Here is a 16,745-nt window from a genome sequence, read left to right on the forward strand (position 1 = left end):
AATTATTGAACTCTATCTTCACTATACTCAAACTAGGCAAGATTTTGGACCAGCTTGTGGCTTGGAAGAAGGTCAATGTGTATTTTTTTAGGTCATTTGAATAAATTGATGAGAACAGAATATTTCTAGAAACTTCCTTTATAAGAGCATTACAAAGATATGATCATCTGTGGGAGAGATATGGTGTACTCATATCTCGCAGTATGTAATATACTTATATACTAGTATGGCACCATGCAGCATGGTAACATATAACTACAGTTTTTAAGATAACTTGGTATATCTAAATTGAAGGAACAACATGGTACCATGTTCAAGAGGATCAACTCTGGGGAAAGACTGTTGGAGTCTTAATCTGTGCCAGCATATGACCTTGGGAAAACTAGCCTTTGTGCATCTATTTCTATCTGTAAAATGGAAAAGTAATAGTACTTCTCTCATTAAGTTGTAAAACATGAATGAGTTTTTCACATAAAGAACTTAAATCAGTGCCCAATTATATTTAACACTCAAGAGTTGGCTATTATAGGGTAATAATAATAGTCATTATAACTATTACTACTTATTATCATTAAAAGTTGAACCTCACATGCATAGATCAATAAAGATACAAATATAGATGTTATACTCAAAGATTCAGGCTACAACTGATTTCTTTACTTATTCATGTAATAAAACATTAACATGCTGCACTTAAATACTAATTTAAACATGGGAGTAAGATCATGTAGGCCAAAGAATTCAAATGGTAGGAAAAAAAGGCTTAAAATATGCCTGATCTCAAACACTAAAGACTATGAAATAAATATGAATGACATTTATAATCTCTTATTTTTATTTCCAATTTTCAAAGAGTAAAGATATATTTAAAATATACGTGTTCATATCTGTGAAGATAGGAAATAAATTATCTTTTCTTAAGCTTTTATTCTCTTTCTTAGGTAGGGCTTAGAATTGTTTCATTAAACACAGAAAATTCAGGTGTAATGAAAAATTACAACTGAATTCCCAAAGATTTATGGGTAAACTGAAGAATTACTTAATATGTAGTAGCAAATATCATTTGTAGACTATATGTATAAAAATGGTTTAGATGTATGATATATTCATAAATACTCTATGCTAAAAATTTTTGTTAACTGTACATAAAAGTTACCTACATAGAATTATTAAAAGTGGGTTATGGGTTAAGTGTTTACAAAGAGAATTTCTAACCTTGTATAGTGATTTTTTTAAACCCGCTGTCTCTGTTGTTTGATATTATGTTTTATAGAGTGTATCTTTAGGGAATTTTAAATCTGCTTCCACTCAGAACCAAGTCAACTGATGCATAATATTGATGAATTCTACAATAGACTAGACATGTATCTGGCTTTTTAAAAAAAATCTTGAGTTTAAAAAATGGTCTAATGGTCTTAGGCTGCTAAATGCCTTGCTACTACATTTCTAGGCCATATACTGCTTTCCTTTAGACTCTACCTGCTAAACAGGCATAGCTTTGTGTTATTTTAATTTCATATTTAGGAACTTCCCTGATGGTCTAGTGTTAAGACTCCACACTTCAATACAAGGGGTACAGATTCAATCCCTGGTTGGGAAACTAAGATTTCATATACTGAGTACTATGGCCAAAAATCAATCAATCAATCAATCAATAAAATTAACTTCATATCTAAATATAATAGAATGAGTCTGTTCAAAGAAAAGATAAACCTTTTATATATTATATTATATTCACTACTATATCACCCCATATGATATTAGTAGACTGTTTACTCATTTACTATCACTACTGTCATTTATTAGATCTTAGAATATGTGTATTTATGTGTGTGTATGTGTGCATGCATATGTGTGTGTGTTTGAGTTATATATAGATAATCTCATTGCTAATCAGGGAAATGTTTCCATTTAAAAAATCCACTTACTATCTTTGCTAGTTGTTCTGTTTGCGTATCCTAAAAGTTGACATGCAGAACAGGTGTGAAATTGAGAGATCAGCCATTTTTGAAGGGCATGGCAGCAGATGGGAAGATTGAGTTTCTTACACTTTATACCTTGTGATGTCTGTTGGTTTTTAATCTACTAAGCTTCTTTATTTGAAGACACGCCTTGTTCTATTAGTTTTCACATTAGCCAGTGAATTACGGTATTCATTATTATTCTTTTAGCAAATTATATAATATTTCCCATGAAATAGAATGAAGGGAATGTTTCCTGTGCCAGGAAGAATTAATATAAAAAACAATTTAATTGCTAAGAGGTATGAGAGAAAAGATTTTTTTTCTCTTTCCCACATCCCCAATCCACTGCACTACTCTGTCTTGTAGGTACATTTTCTTTATCTTTTTCTACATTGTATTTGGTAGCTTATTAATACAAAAACATTTTAGCTTTGCTAATCAGATGTCAGAATATCCTGTCCGCATTTCAGGGATAGGATAGGAAAAAGACATTGCTACAGTTCTATTCTATCCACAAGTATTGACTATGGATTCCTACAAACTAGACCTTGAGAAGTGATAGGATGGAAGAAGTCATGTTCCTCTCCTAAATAAACAGGCGGTCAGTTAGGATAATTAGTCAAATTACTAGTGCATGCACAACAACTAGTGTCATAAGAGACCTGAAAATGAAGAGATACCACCAACTGAAATAGTAGAAGACTTCAAAAGGATTAAAGTAGTACATAGAAAAATGTACAGAGTTGGGAAGGAGGAGAGGAGGAAAGCTAACTGAAATCTTCTAGACAAAGGGGTGTACATGAGCAGACACAGAGGAACAGATGAACACAGCATGTCCTTGGGACAGTGTGAGCTGCTTGACTGACAGAAGACTTGAGGCAAAGAGCGATGGATATTAGGGCTGCATGGTTCAGATGAGGTAATAAGGACAATGCACTGATTCCAACCAAGACCAGTAACTTAACTAGACATTGAAGTATGCTGCAAAATCGGTCTTGGTGTCATCTCAGCCAAACAAAAATGATTTCTCTGTAATTCACTTTTGACTTACCCATGCTACTCTTTATTATCTTGAACAAAAGAATTGAATATATTAGGAAAAGACTTAGCTCATTTTTTCTTAAATTTTCATATAATACATTGTTTCATGTCTGACAAATGAAGGTAGTATGTAGGTATCTAACAAATATAGAATTGACACAAATAACAATACTGAACTTCTTAAAGAGTTTTTTGCTTAATAAGGTTTTAGCACAGTATAGTAATGACATTCCTTGTAAAACATGTTCAAAGCTAGTGAAAATTTGATTAGCTCTTAAAGAGGTTTGGGTAAAATTATGGAAATATATTTTATTAGTGACTGAATCCATTTTTAAAAGATGAAAAGTAACTTACATCTCTGAGTTTTATTATGAATTATTTCTGAAATAGAAAAAAATTAAGCAAATTAATTAAATAAATAAAAGTAACTTTTTAAGCTGTTCTATTATGTAGGAGTACAGCTGTGTAGATGTTGGAAGAACATGTGCTTCCCTATTCTTTCTTACCTTGTTGCAGAATCACGGTAGATCCTATTCCTCAGTTCCACAGAATCAGCTAAGACAGAACTTAATTAGCAAACCACCATCTTTATTGCCTAGTTCAATTTCTGTATTCACTCTGAAAATTTTAAAGGTTTCAGAGTTCAGCAGATGACCTGACTCTGGGGTGGCTGCTCTCCTGCCTGCATCTTCACTAGTTCTCCTGCTAGTTTTTTGTTTTGTTTTGTTTGCTTTTTTGCCAAAATTTATATGCAAAAATTGAGCCTAATAAAGACAGCAGGCCTGGCAATATAAAATAATATTCCATGACTAAAAAATTACTAAGAAAGTATGCTGAGTGCTATCTGGGAAAAAATTTATGTATTTCCCTGTATCTACTCCAGATACTTTTATGTTTTCCATTTAACCAGAAGATTGGTTTATGATAACATACAAAAAATGATCCTATCTCTCTTACAAAATGATGATAGTATATATATATATATATATATATATATAGTATTAAGCCAATATTCTTGAAGGTTGAGAGATGAATGTCATCTCATTGGCTCATTTATTCTTACATTGAAAAGTTTGTTGAGATGTTGGTGGCTTATGTAGATGTGACTTTTTAAAGGTATTTAATTGTACTACCTATACCTGCTTGACTCATCAATTAATTTTTAGAACTTTGCCCCTAATAGACAGCAGCCCAGCAAGATAAAAGGTGATGGTTATTATATCACATTTCGTACCCACTAAAGAAACAGACGTGCAATAATACACTTCTTTTTGTTTATTCTCATGCCACATCCTCTTTTGGCTCTTAACCAATACTTGAGGGGACATGATGAAGGCAGCTAAGCTTATAAAGGTGACCCTTGTTATGATAGTTCGGAGTAAAATCTTTATTAACCAGAGGCTGCCGGTTCTTCCTGAGATCCACTTTTCTTGTTCAACATAGTGATGTGACCAAAATGGGTTGCAAAAATCTACCTCCCCTCCACCTAGCAATAGTTTCATGGTTCTTATGATTTTATTTCCAGTTCTTCACAAGTGGTCATTGGAAAATCAGTTAAACCACCGATTATTTCTTTTTTGCCTGCACTGAAGTACACATGACATATTTTAAGTCCTTGGAAACTTCTTTGTAGTATTGCAAATATGCATGACAAGGTTTAGTAAGTTAATGTTAAAGTCAAATAAAAGAGATTAAAGACGTTACATTCTTTTATGTATAAGAAAATAGTTACAGTTCAGACACCTGTGTTCATAAGTAATATAGTGTTCTTTGCATTAATAAGACACTGCATATTGACTGAAACTCTTAAAGGTAGAATGCAAAAACCAAGTCATTCAGAACTGAAGAAATGCTAACCTTAACTTTGTTGTAATATAGACCTGTCAACAAAATTATCAAGAGAGCAATTTTAGAGATAATATTCTAAGTACAGCCTACAGTATCCCACTTGTATTTAATGAAAATATGCTTTCTCAAACAATCAAATATTTGCCCTCAGTTCTACTTCAGGATGTTTGTATTTGTTCAACTAAAAAGTTAAAGTCAAGCATTCAATTTCAATGGGACTTGAGTCAAGCATGCAATTAGGGGATTTGGAAATAGTTGTGTACCTAATTAAGAAATTAAGAATATTATCTTAAACCTAAGAAAATTAAGGAAATTATCTACTACCATATGAAAGTCAGTTTAAATGCTTCATTCTCGTGTTGTCTTCCCATACATGCATGTTTCTTAGGAGTGTGGGATGGTATATACAAGTGTTAGTCATTGAATTACCTTCATAGGTTAATAAACAGATTACCTTTTCTCTCTGAAGATCAATGTTACATTCTCTATGAAAGAAGTTCCTGTTAAAAAGAAATCACCCAAATGGGCTCCCTCAGTGTGACTCTGTCCCATATTTCTGACCAAGTCAAAAGCATCAAATTACTTATTAATGCCTCCTTCCTGAGGATTAGCTGTTTGGGGTATCAAAGGAAGTGCTCTACTGTAGAACAAAGCACAAGATTTTGCATATTTTAGTCATTTAATAAATAGTTGTTGAAACTGATTGTATAGTAATATTTTTATTATACCTATGTGACTAAAATGATTAATTCCATTATTTCACATACTTAGCCATAGCTAATAGCAGCAACCAGTCACTGGTATATTGGATATTCATTTCTCTATCAGAAGATCTCCTTGTCTGCCTATTTGACTTTTTAAAATTTGAGATATCATTTAACAACTTGGTAACTATATAATGACTATTACCAACGATTAGTTGTTTATTCTCTTAAAGCACCTTGGGGAATAATTTATTGTTTTATAGTAAGGAAAGTTAAAAAATTTGCTTGAAGACAAAAAAAAAAAACAACAAAAACCGAGTAGTCCATTTGTAAATCTTTTTTTAATTATTATCATTTAATGCTTTATGCTTTATAGGTACAAATTCATTCTGAAGCAATGTTTGTGGAACTTTTAATTTAAATTTATAACTCTGAATAATAGTTGATGTCAAAGTTGTTCAACTGTGTTGTACAATCTTCCTTTAAAAGAGAAAAAATATTGCTTATAGAAAGGCCATCCCCCAAATTTTGCAAAACTGAAAGATCATCTCTTAATTGTTTTGATCTTTGTCAAATTTGGCTTACAAATGTCCTGATTTTGTAGGTATGCAGGAGATAGTACGTATATATGTGTATTGTTATTCAGGTACACAATGTGTTTCTTCAACTTAAATCCACGCTTGGATGTTGTTTTTAAAAATATGAACTTAAAGTTGAAAGATTTGATTTATCAAAGTGTGCTGATAAATGATACAGTGGTAAATGCAAATTTCATAGTCAATATTCAAAGACCAAAAAAAGTCCTCTGTCATTGTCCATGTTTTATCTATTTTTAAAAACCACAGAGGGAAAAATACGCTCAGGGAAAAAAATGAAGCTTTACTGCAAAAGAAATGAATGCAAGAAATGGCACTTTAAGTAGTGAAGAGACATGAAGCATTGAAACTTCATAGCCTGCTAAGGAGCAACAGCTGTACCTAATTTCAACTTGACGTGCTTCAGATCTCATATTCATATAGGTATTTAATGATCCAAATATAATGGTCCTATATAGAATAATTACTTATATGAAGGAGCAAACTTCATACGCATTCCTTTTTAAATGATCCTTCAAGAGAAAAACTGCACTGGCTCTTTGAACAATGAATAGTCTCTTTCACCAATCCAAACGTTTGGGGCTAAATAGCTTATCTTTTAAGAGAGAGTAATAATAGTGCTGAGGTTACTTCTTTTTAACAGACTCTTTTTGTCTTCCCCCTTCCCAGGATAGCCAGTACAATGAAAAAAGGTAGAATGCCAAGCCAATCATTAAGTCATACTGATAGATGGTTACAAGAAATATCAGAAACAAAAGGAAGTAAGGTACTTTAGAGTTGATGTATTTTGAAAGCAGAGATTCACTTTGAGATTGACTTTCCTGGGCAGGGAGACTATCAGAAGCAGGGCTGTCAGATTCCTTGTCGCCTGAAGAGTACAGTGATTGTCCAGAGTTTATTAATCCTTCATTTTCATGCCTTACCCCTTCTATGTTCTCAGAAGCTTCACTGATTAAAATCGTTGGCCCTAGAGGTTTCTCCACACTGCATTCTCCTTGTTTGACAATCTGGCCTATACATCTTTCCTTTGTACTATCTGATGTCACTATTCCTGAACTTTCGGAAACTTCTTCCAGTGGAGATGCAGGATGAGAGTGCTTTTCAGTACCCTGGATTTCACTTGTTGGGTTACAATTATATTCTGATTTAGAAGAAATAGATTGGAGAGTCATGGTAGTAATTGCATGCCCTGTAGTAGTGGCCTGTTCGTGAGATGACACTGAACTTTTAGCATGGTGATTGGAAACCTGAGAGCCATTCTGAGAAGTTCTATTTGTGTCTGAGTTTAAAGAAGAATGAATAATGACATCTATAATTGTTTTCTTTGATAATTCTTGGACCTGCTCATGATCTCTATTTTCTGGAAATATTTTTTTGTCTGTTGGTAACATTCCCAAATGTAAATCTAGTTTTGAGGCTGCTTTTTGATTGTCTGTAATGACCTGTGAGGATTCTTCTCCAGATGTTGTATTCCCAATGACACATTTCTTCCTGTCATGTGTCTCCCCAGGATTGTATATAGCTATGGTTTCTTCCTTCTCCTTTTCATCTACATGTACATTACAAATACCTGAACATGACTCCTTTTCAAAATCATTGTCATAGATTACACCTACTGTATCTCGTTGACAAAGGGTATTATGTGAATCATCATTTCTCCCTTCATGTGGATCAAACGCTGTTTCCTTTACTTCGATGGGCCTGTCACTTTGTGCTGTCTCTTGAGGTAGCTTAGCAATTATTGCTTTTTCTCTAGCAGACATGCATTCTAGAGTACTTTCCGATGTTGTCTTAATTATATAAGCTGTACCTGCATCTGCTTTCTCAGTAATACCATGATCAGCTAGAGAAGACAGTTCACAGCTTGCTGTTTCTTGGCAGGTAAACAATTCTTCTGTAGGATTAGCTTTCAAGCTCCTTGTGTCATCTCTTTTCCCCCACGTGTCTTCACAATCTGCTTGTTCTTTGGACTGCTCTGTTATAGTTGTCTTACTCCCTCTTGCTCTTTCCTGACTTTCCAGAACATTCCAACTTTGTTTATGCTGTGTGTTCTTATTCTGATCTTCAGGATTAATCCAAACTGATTTTTCTTCTTCAGCTTGGAAAAGGTACTTATTCCTCAAAACATTTGCATTTCTTGGTGAACCAGCTTGACCAGGCATTCCTCCTAGAGCAGTGCCTTTGCTAGCCGAGAGATCAGAGTCTGAGGTTGCTGACACAGTTTCCTCCAGGCTTAGATTTGTCCTTGGTGAATGAAACGTATCTGCTCTGATTGACTGGTCATGAATTTTGGTGTCTTTACTCGGCAGAGCAGTTAGGTCTCTGTTACTGGCTCCCATCCCTTCCACACTTATTTCAGAGTGGCTCATCTTTCTTTCTTGGTCATGTAAGACTGATTGAAAACTTTTGCTTTGTTTTTCACTTACACCTAAATATATCTTTTGCTCCTCCTCCTCATTCTTACCATTGCCATAATCTTTCTTGGAAGATCCTTTTTCTATCGATTTTTCTGAATGGAAATCCAAGCGGAAGTCACCTCTTAAACATTCCCAATCTTTTACTTCAATTTCTTTAGCTTCTCCTTCAAGTTTTTTGTTAAGGTTGTCTGCCATTAGTTGGTCTGCAGAGGGACAAGACATTTGCACTCTGCGTCTCCCTTTGGCTGGATTAGCATTATCATCCAGTACTTCTTTGCTGCCAATATGTAATTGTACTACCTCATCACTACTAGTATTTCCCAATGACAGCTTGATTTCTCCTGTATCTGAAGTAAATTCCTCTGAAGGTGGATAAGTGTGCTCATTTCCTGAGAAATATTTTTCCTTGTGGTAAAAATCTCCCTTTAAGGATCTTTCTGCTGATGAACTTGAAGACGAAGGCCTTTTAAACAAGTCAGTGTATACATCATCATGGATTTGCTTCTTCTCTAACCTCTCAGCGTTATTTGGGAAATTGACTGTATTCTTTTCATCTCCAGAAGCAGTACTTCTTAGCAAGTGTTGGTTTATCTTAAGGGATAAAAACAACAAAAATAATGATTTTTATTGTTTTTAAATATACAAAGCAAGTTAGATAGGTTTCATTAACTTGACTAATAATTATCTGGTAGATTTCCTTGATTCATTTCACTTGTAGATTTTGCACAAATTCTGAAAGATGAATGTTTGGGGGAGATTCTTGTAGGCTATGACTTAGGAATGAGATTAATAAGAAAAGGGGCCAAAATTAATAACTCTCCTTCCCAGCTTCCAAATATCACATTGTATTATTCAACCATTCCTGCTTGTCATTGCCCTTTCTCCTCACTTAGGATATACACATTGATAGCTCCATGCTCATCAATTAGAGAGCGGCTTCCTGGATGCCCCTTGCCGCATTTACACTTGCTGTAGGTGCCCCTATTAGAGTTTCTCTTATTAATATGTTTTCTGCAAAGCCTCTGCAAACTATTAATAGCAAAACGTCACTCAAAGAAAAGTGAGGGAGTTAATGTCTCTGCAAATTCTGTTTTAATGACCCTCTGCCAACTGGTACTCAAATGTATTTGAGCTCTTCAGTGATGCCAACTGTCAGGATTTAACAGTGAGATGCCTGTGTTTTTTTTTCTCCTCATAACTGACATTTGCATGATCTCAATAATTATATGCAAATCTTACGTTTTCCCCTTCTTCTCACATAAGGCTCATGTTACTTGTCAACTGCACAGCTGTCTTGTAAGCCAATGCCTGTGGGTTCCACAGATTTGGTTGTATTTCCATCTATTATAGAGCTTCATTGTTTTATGCATTAACGTCAGCATGGAGCAAATTAGCATCTAAATTACAGCTCCCTGTTCATTTATTGGATGTACAATCTCAGTAACTTCTAAACAAACTTTATATTTGCGCCTGCTCATTGTAATGAGGTGTATTGGTGAAGTATGTGATTTTTCAGAGTCCTTTCATTATATTCTGTGGTTTGAAAAAAATGGCTGTGTTAACTTTCAGCTGGTGAGAATTCACACAGTGGGTGACAACTTTGTAGTTTCTTAAAGTTGGAGCAAAGTAAATTGCATACTTTAGTGATGCAGCTTCCATATCACTATAGAAAGGGTGGAATGTCGTGGGGAAAGAGATGAGCTCTATTTCTTTTCTGTTTCAGCAATGACACTTGAAGAGGCAAATGTCATTTTAATCTTTGATGATTATGAATCCATGTATCCTAATGATATGAGCTCCAACCAAATACAGTAAAGGATAAATTGCATTATGTGACTCATTTACTCCTATTTCTTTCTTTGTGATAAAAATGCTATCTAAACCATCCCCCTAAAAATCCCAAATAGATTGAATGTTCACGAAGCGTGAAATTTATAACAAATTTAATACTAAATTGTACAGTTCTAAATTTGTTTCCTGTCTAAAAATTGTGGCACAAGCTATTTTATCCTCATTTGGTAATTTAATACTTTCCAATGATATAGAACTTAGAGATTCTCATGAAGATGGAAGTAAGTTAAAAAAAAAAAAAAAGCTGCTAAATGCAAGAATCAGACTTGTAGAACTGGACAGAACCCTAACAATCATCCAGTCCAGCCCTCTCATTTTACAGACGATTTTATAAGTGTACACTTGTCACAAAGATTAGAAATGCACATCAGGATAGCGCTACCTCTTCTGTAATTCCTACAAACTGTTACTCAGAGCCGCTGGTAAAGAGATAAGAAATGAATGTCATTAATTTGCCACTGCAGAGACCTGAAGTAACATACTGAAATCAAATCACTAGCCTTGTTGATGAAGCCAGAGACGCAAGGACAGAATAGGCTATGCTTTCACATTTGCAAATTATATTAGCTGAAGCTGTTGAAAAGCAGACATTGCAGCATCTTTGAAGCATAAATGGATTCATCTTCTCTAATACCTTGGCAACCAGAATACTTACCATCGGCTCTAATTCTTTTTCATTACGTTCATCCTGTTCCCTGTTTACATCTTTTACATTTTGATTACTGGTTTCCAAGTCTTCCTTGTCCTCATGAGAACAAACAATTGTTGGGATATATGTATCTGAAAAGTTAAGATAATTGTACCTATGTAAGATTGTCCTAGTTGTAGGCTTTAACAAAAGAAATATATTCTGTTTAAAAATTAAAGAAATATTACCTGTAACCTTTGAATTCTCAAAGTTATTCTCATCTGATGTTACCGATGATTCTTCTTTACTGTTAAATTTACAACAAAATGTTACACTTTTTCAGGGACTATAAATGTATAGCATTTTTATCATAGGAAATTCAAACCAGTTACAAGCTAAACAAATATTATTTAACTTTTCACATTTTCTTGCAGTACTTTGTATGTTTTTTTCATTAAAATGATCTCTTAGAATGATGCAATAAAGTATATTAGTTGTAGAAAAATGTAAAAATTATTTACACAATACCATAATTCTAAATAAAATTATTTTACTCATATTAAAACATACAGCCAAAGGAAAAATATATATAAATCTAGATTATCCCATAATTCTCACTTTGAAAGTCCAAATATTTCTCTCTTGTTTTAAATGATGAAGTTTTATGAACTGACAGTCCGTTGTGGTCATTGAAATTACTTTCTAATGTTCCAATTATTAATTTTTTTGTGTTCCATTTTACTCAAAATTCTTCCAGTTGAACTGACATAATATTAACTCTCTCTCTCCAGAAAAGGAGAAAACAAACAAATTTAACAGAAACTAAACGGCAGCTAAATTTATACCCAGTTTAAAGACTTCATGTGTGTATTGCCAAAGGCCAGTTTTACAGCCAAGACTTTGGTCATTCATATGGGAGCATATTTTTTTTTCTTTAAAATAATTCAGATTATACTTGCTTTTATCTCATATTCTGCATACTTGTTGAGGAAGATAAATACTTTTTCCTTTCAAATGTATTCTGTTTATAGGTGTATTTGTGGAAGTATAAGAATTTAAATTTGCCCACTACAATAGCAAGAAAATAGTTAGTGAAAAGCTCACTTTGTGTATAGTTATGTCACAAGTCAGTCTGTCAGAAATGATTGGACCAATATTCACATTTTCTTGTACTATCTCAGCTGAATTTTCTCCTACTGACTTTTCTCAATGATTTTTCTGCAATAAAAGAAATCCAGAGAGTTCACAATGACTGATGAATTTGTATAATAGAACCTAGTTTTCATTGCATGGACAGTGTTGATCCAAATCCCCAGAGGGCTAATCTTGTTTTGACAAATCACAAGAAAATTACAAATTCTTCCATCTTGACCATGTAAGAAGTAACTCAGCTTTGTAAACATTTATGATGCTCAATTTTAGCTTTGCCAAAACTATTTTCTACCTTGAAGTGGGCCCCGAAATGAAAATAATGTTTTTACATAGCCAATTTCATTAGAAAATATTATATTACCATAAGTGATACTGTTTTAATCTATAATCTATATTGTTTAATCAGACCTATAATTATACAAAGATTCATTTTTGTGACTCCAACTGCAAGTTGACACATTTTTCTTTCTCTATGTCCAGAAAATCTATGTACTTTTTAAAATATATAAACCATTAAACAGCATTTAAGTATTCTTTCTTTATCTTTCATCTAATAACAATATTGAAAAATCTCCTTTGTAGAGGAAAATATCATTAAAGCTTTATGTTTTTGCCTAAACAAAATGTTATTAATCATTTTTCTTATTAAATTCTTTAGAATGCTTAAATTTTTAAAATAATTTCTTTTTTTAAAGGAACTACATAAAAATTTTAATGAAATATATTTTACATGTAAAAGAAAATATTTAATGTATATATATACTTAAATGATAATTACAAAATAAATTTCTGTTTACACAGTACCTATCTGAAGAGTTAACCTTGGTTCTCAAACCTTGGTATCTATCAGAATTCTCTGGAAATCTAATAGAGAGATCACAGAGGCCAAGCTCTTAGAAGTAGCATAGAACTCAGGTTTTTCTGGTTTGGTTTTGTTTTTACCAAATTCCCGACATGGTTCTGCTGAACTAGAACATTACTTATACTTTTGAAGGCTTCTGTATATGGAAGCCTTCATGGAATATAAATGGAATATGACTCTCACCAGTCATATTCCATTCTTTCTTTCAGAATCAAATAATTTCATCAAAAGGAAAGGAACTTGCTTTTAACTCACTGTGAGGACAAATAGGTATCAAAGTGGATATTACTATTTTGATATCTTACAAAAACATGTAAAGACAGAAATATAGAGGGGAAATCTTAGATTTAGAGGTAAATACAAGAAAAAGAATTCAAAATAGATGAAATTTAAGTATTATATCAAATATTTGTTTAAAAAACTAATAGAAAATGTGTAAAACTCCTACAGGGAAAAGAATAGAATTGCATCAATAAGTATTAAAGACCTAGAAAATATTGAGAGATATACCATATTCATAGATAGGAAAATTATGAAGATAGTATCTCCAAATTTGATCTACAAATTGACTTCTAATCAACATTTCAAAACATGTTTTCACAAAATTTGAAGATATGATTCTAAAGAGAAGAATAAAGGACTAAAAATAGCTGGTCTACTTCTAAGAAATAGTAGAGGAAGCACCTCTATGTAGTTTCAATACTTCTATGAGGATATAGTTATTAAGACAATTATATTGGCACTGAGACAGGAAAGTATTGAGAGCTTAGAAACAGATCCATACATATCTAGAACTTTGGTATTTGATAAAAGTGGCATGTCAGACATCAGTGAAATAAGGGACCTCTCAGTAAACGGAGATAAGGAAAATGACTACCCTCATGGGAAAAAAGTGAAATTAGCACAATAAATATTCAATAATCAATTCCAGATGGATTAAGACTTTACATGTCAAAAACCTTGAAATTCTTAGTAGAATATATGAATATTTTTCAGACTTCAGAGTAGAAAATGTTTTCTTAAAGAAGGAAAAAAAACTAAAATTAAGGAAAATAAACTAAAATTAAAAAAAGATTATCAGTTTAGCTCTATTAAAATTTAAAACTTCTGTTCATTGAAAGACCTCTTTATAACAGAAAAATATAGCTAAACTGGGAGAAGATGCTTACATTGTACAGCATCAACACAAAATAAATGTCAAGAAATATAAAGAACTTCTACAATGCAATAAGAAAGCACAAACATTTCAATAGAATCAGAGGAGAGGAGAGAAAATGCACATAGTTGATAAGCATATAAAGGATGGTCAGCGTTATTAAAAAACAGAGAAATGCAAATCAAGACCACAAGGAGATGCTATTTTATACTTATTTAATTTTATACTTATTCAACTGATAAAATTGACTGTCAATTTTATCAGTTGATAGTTGATCGCCATCAACTACATAAAATTGAACCAATCCAAATGTTTATCAATGGAAGAGTAGACACAAAACTTGGTATACCACAAGAGAAATATACATAGCACTCAAAATTGATTTAAAATACACAGAGACATACCATGATATGGATAAATCTTAGCAACATATAATATTAAATGAACAGTGCTAAAACATTGCATCAGAGTAGGTTCTTTTTTATTGTGCTAAAAGCTATTGAAATAATCTAAATATATTTATCAAGGAATACATAGGATATCATTCATGTAAACAAGAAAGCTTGATTTTCAAGATTATGATTATGTAAAAGTGGGGTGAGTCAGAGGAGAGGAATGAGGAAATGATAAGTTGTTTTGTTTTACAGGTGTTTATTGTATCATTTAAAATATCTAAATTGTTAAATTCTAGTTTCAGGTAATATATTCGGACAAATGGATTGCTCTCTGGTCTAAGTTACAGGGTGTGTATAGATAAAATCCCACTCCAAAACCCAAAGTATCTGTTATATGACCAATTACAGTTAAGGGGTTTAATTAAAACAACTTTAGAAAATTTGAAAATAAAGGCAAAGAACTTTATGGTTGATGATGATAGGCCCCAGAACTATATACAGTCATGGTAGAAATGAAATATGTTAGAGAAAATTTCTAGTCTCCCCTTTATACTCTGAGTCCTTTTTTTAAAAAAAAAAAGTAATTTATTTTAATTGGAGGATAATTACTTTACAATATTGTGGTGGTTTTTGCCATACATCACCTTGAATCAGCCACGGGTGTACACCTGTCCCCCCTATCCTGGACACCCCTTCTACCTCCCTCCCCACCCATTCCTCTGGGTTGTCCCAGAGCACCAGTTTCAAGTGCCCTACTTCATGCATTGAACTTAACACTGGTTATCTGTTTTACATATGGTAACATACATGTTTTAATGCTATTCTCTCAAATCATCTCACCCTCATCTTCTCCCACATAGTCCAAAAGTCTGTTCTTTACATCTATGTCTCTTTTGCTGCCTTGCATATAGGATCGTCATTACCATCTTTCTAAATTCCATATATATGCATTAATATACTGTATTGCTGGTCTCTTTCTGTTTAATAGACTCCAGTTTCATCCCCCTCATTAGAACAGACTCAAAAGTGCTCCTTTTTATAGTTGACTAATATTCCGTTATGTGTATGTACCACAACTTTCTTACCCATTTGTCTGCCAATGGACATCTAGGTTGCTTCCATGTCCTAGCTATTGTAAACAGTGGTGCAGTGAACACTGGGGCACATGTGTCTCTTTCAATTCTAGTTTCCTTGGTGTGTATGCCCAGCAGTGGGATTGCTGAATCATATGGCAGGTCTATTTCATTTTTTAAGGAATCTCTGCACTGTTCTCCAAGTGGCTGTACCAGTTTGCATTCCAACAAACAGTGTAAGAGGGTCCCCTTTTGTTCACACCCTCTCCAGCATTTATTGTTTGTAGACTTTTTGACGGCAGCCATTCTGAGCAGCATGGGATGATACCTCATTGTGGTTTTGATTGGTACTCTCTAATGAGAGATGTTGAGCATCTTTTCATGTGTTTATTAGCCATCTGTATGTCTTCGTTGGAGAAATGTCTTAGTTCTTTGACCCACTTTTGATTGGGTTGTTCATTTTTCTGGTATTGAACTGCATGAGCTGCTTGTATATTTTGGAGATTAATTCTTCATCAGTAGTTTCATTTGCTATTTTTTTTTCTGTTCTGAAGGCTGCCTTTCACCTTGCTTATAGTTTCCTTCATTGTGCAAAAGATTTTAAGTTTCACTAGGTCCCGTTTGTTTATTGTTATTTTTATTTTCATTACTCTGGGAAATGGGTCATAGAGGTTCTTGCTGTGATTTATGTCAGAGAGTGTTCTGCCTATGTTTTCCTATAAGAGTTTTATAGTTTCTGGTGTTATATTTAGATCTTTAATCCATTTTGAGTTTATTTTTGTGTATGGTGCTAGAAAGAGTTCTAGTTTCAATCTTTTACACATGGTTGACCAGTTTTCCTAGAAGCGCTTGTTAAAGAGATTTTCTTTTCCCTGAGTCCTTTTTGAGCAGGGGAGTTTCTTACTGGTCTTCCTAGTGGTTAAGTGTCTGTCATTGTGCTGAATAAATGCACAGTGTCCTTTCTACTCTTCCTGTCTGTCTGCCTCTTATCAGCATTATCATAACATTGTTCTTCTTTTCTTTCCTCATTAGTCAGTGTCAAAACTAATACAATTATG

At 33.2% G+C, this 16,745-nt stretch overlaps 1 protein-coding gene across 2 annotated transcripts in view; it reads right to left on the reverse strand.

Moving 5' to 3' along the window:
* Nucleotides 1-5,879: 5,879 nt before the first annotated feature.
* PPP1R3A (protein phosphatase 1 regulatory subunit 3A) overlaps nucleotides 5,880-16,745 on the reverse strand; it is a 40,622-nt gene continuing 29,756 nt past the window's right edge. For both annotated transcript variants that reach the window (XM_027539576.1, XM_027539577.1), the window contains 3 exons: nucleotides 11,298-11,356; nucleotides 11,077-11,201; nucleotides 5,880-9,161 (listed from right to left, as the gene is read on the reverse strand). In XM_027539576.1, the coding sequence (XP_027395377.1) occupies nucleotides 6,780-9,161; nucleotides 11,077-11,201; nucleotides 11,298-11,356 (2,566 nt within the window). In that variant the 3' untranslated portion in view covers nucleotides 5,880-6,779. The remainder of the gene's footprint in view (nucleotides 9,162-11,076; nucleotides 11,202-11,297; nucleotides 11,357-16,745) is intronic.

This window comes from Bos indicus x Bos taurus, chromosome 4 (assembly GCF_003369695.1).
Source record: "Bos indicus x Bos taurus breed Angus x Brahman F1 hybrid chromosome 4, Bos_hybrid_MaternalHap_v2.0, whole genome shotgun sequence".
Taxonomy (NCBI): Eukaryota; Metazoa; Chordata; class Mammalia; order Artiodactyla; family Bovidae; genus Bos; species Bos indicus x Bos taurus.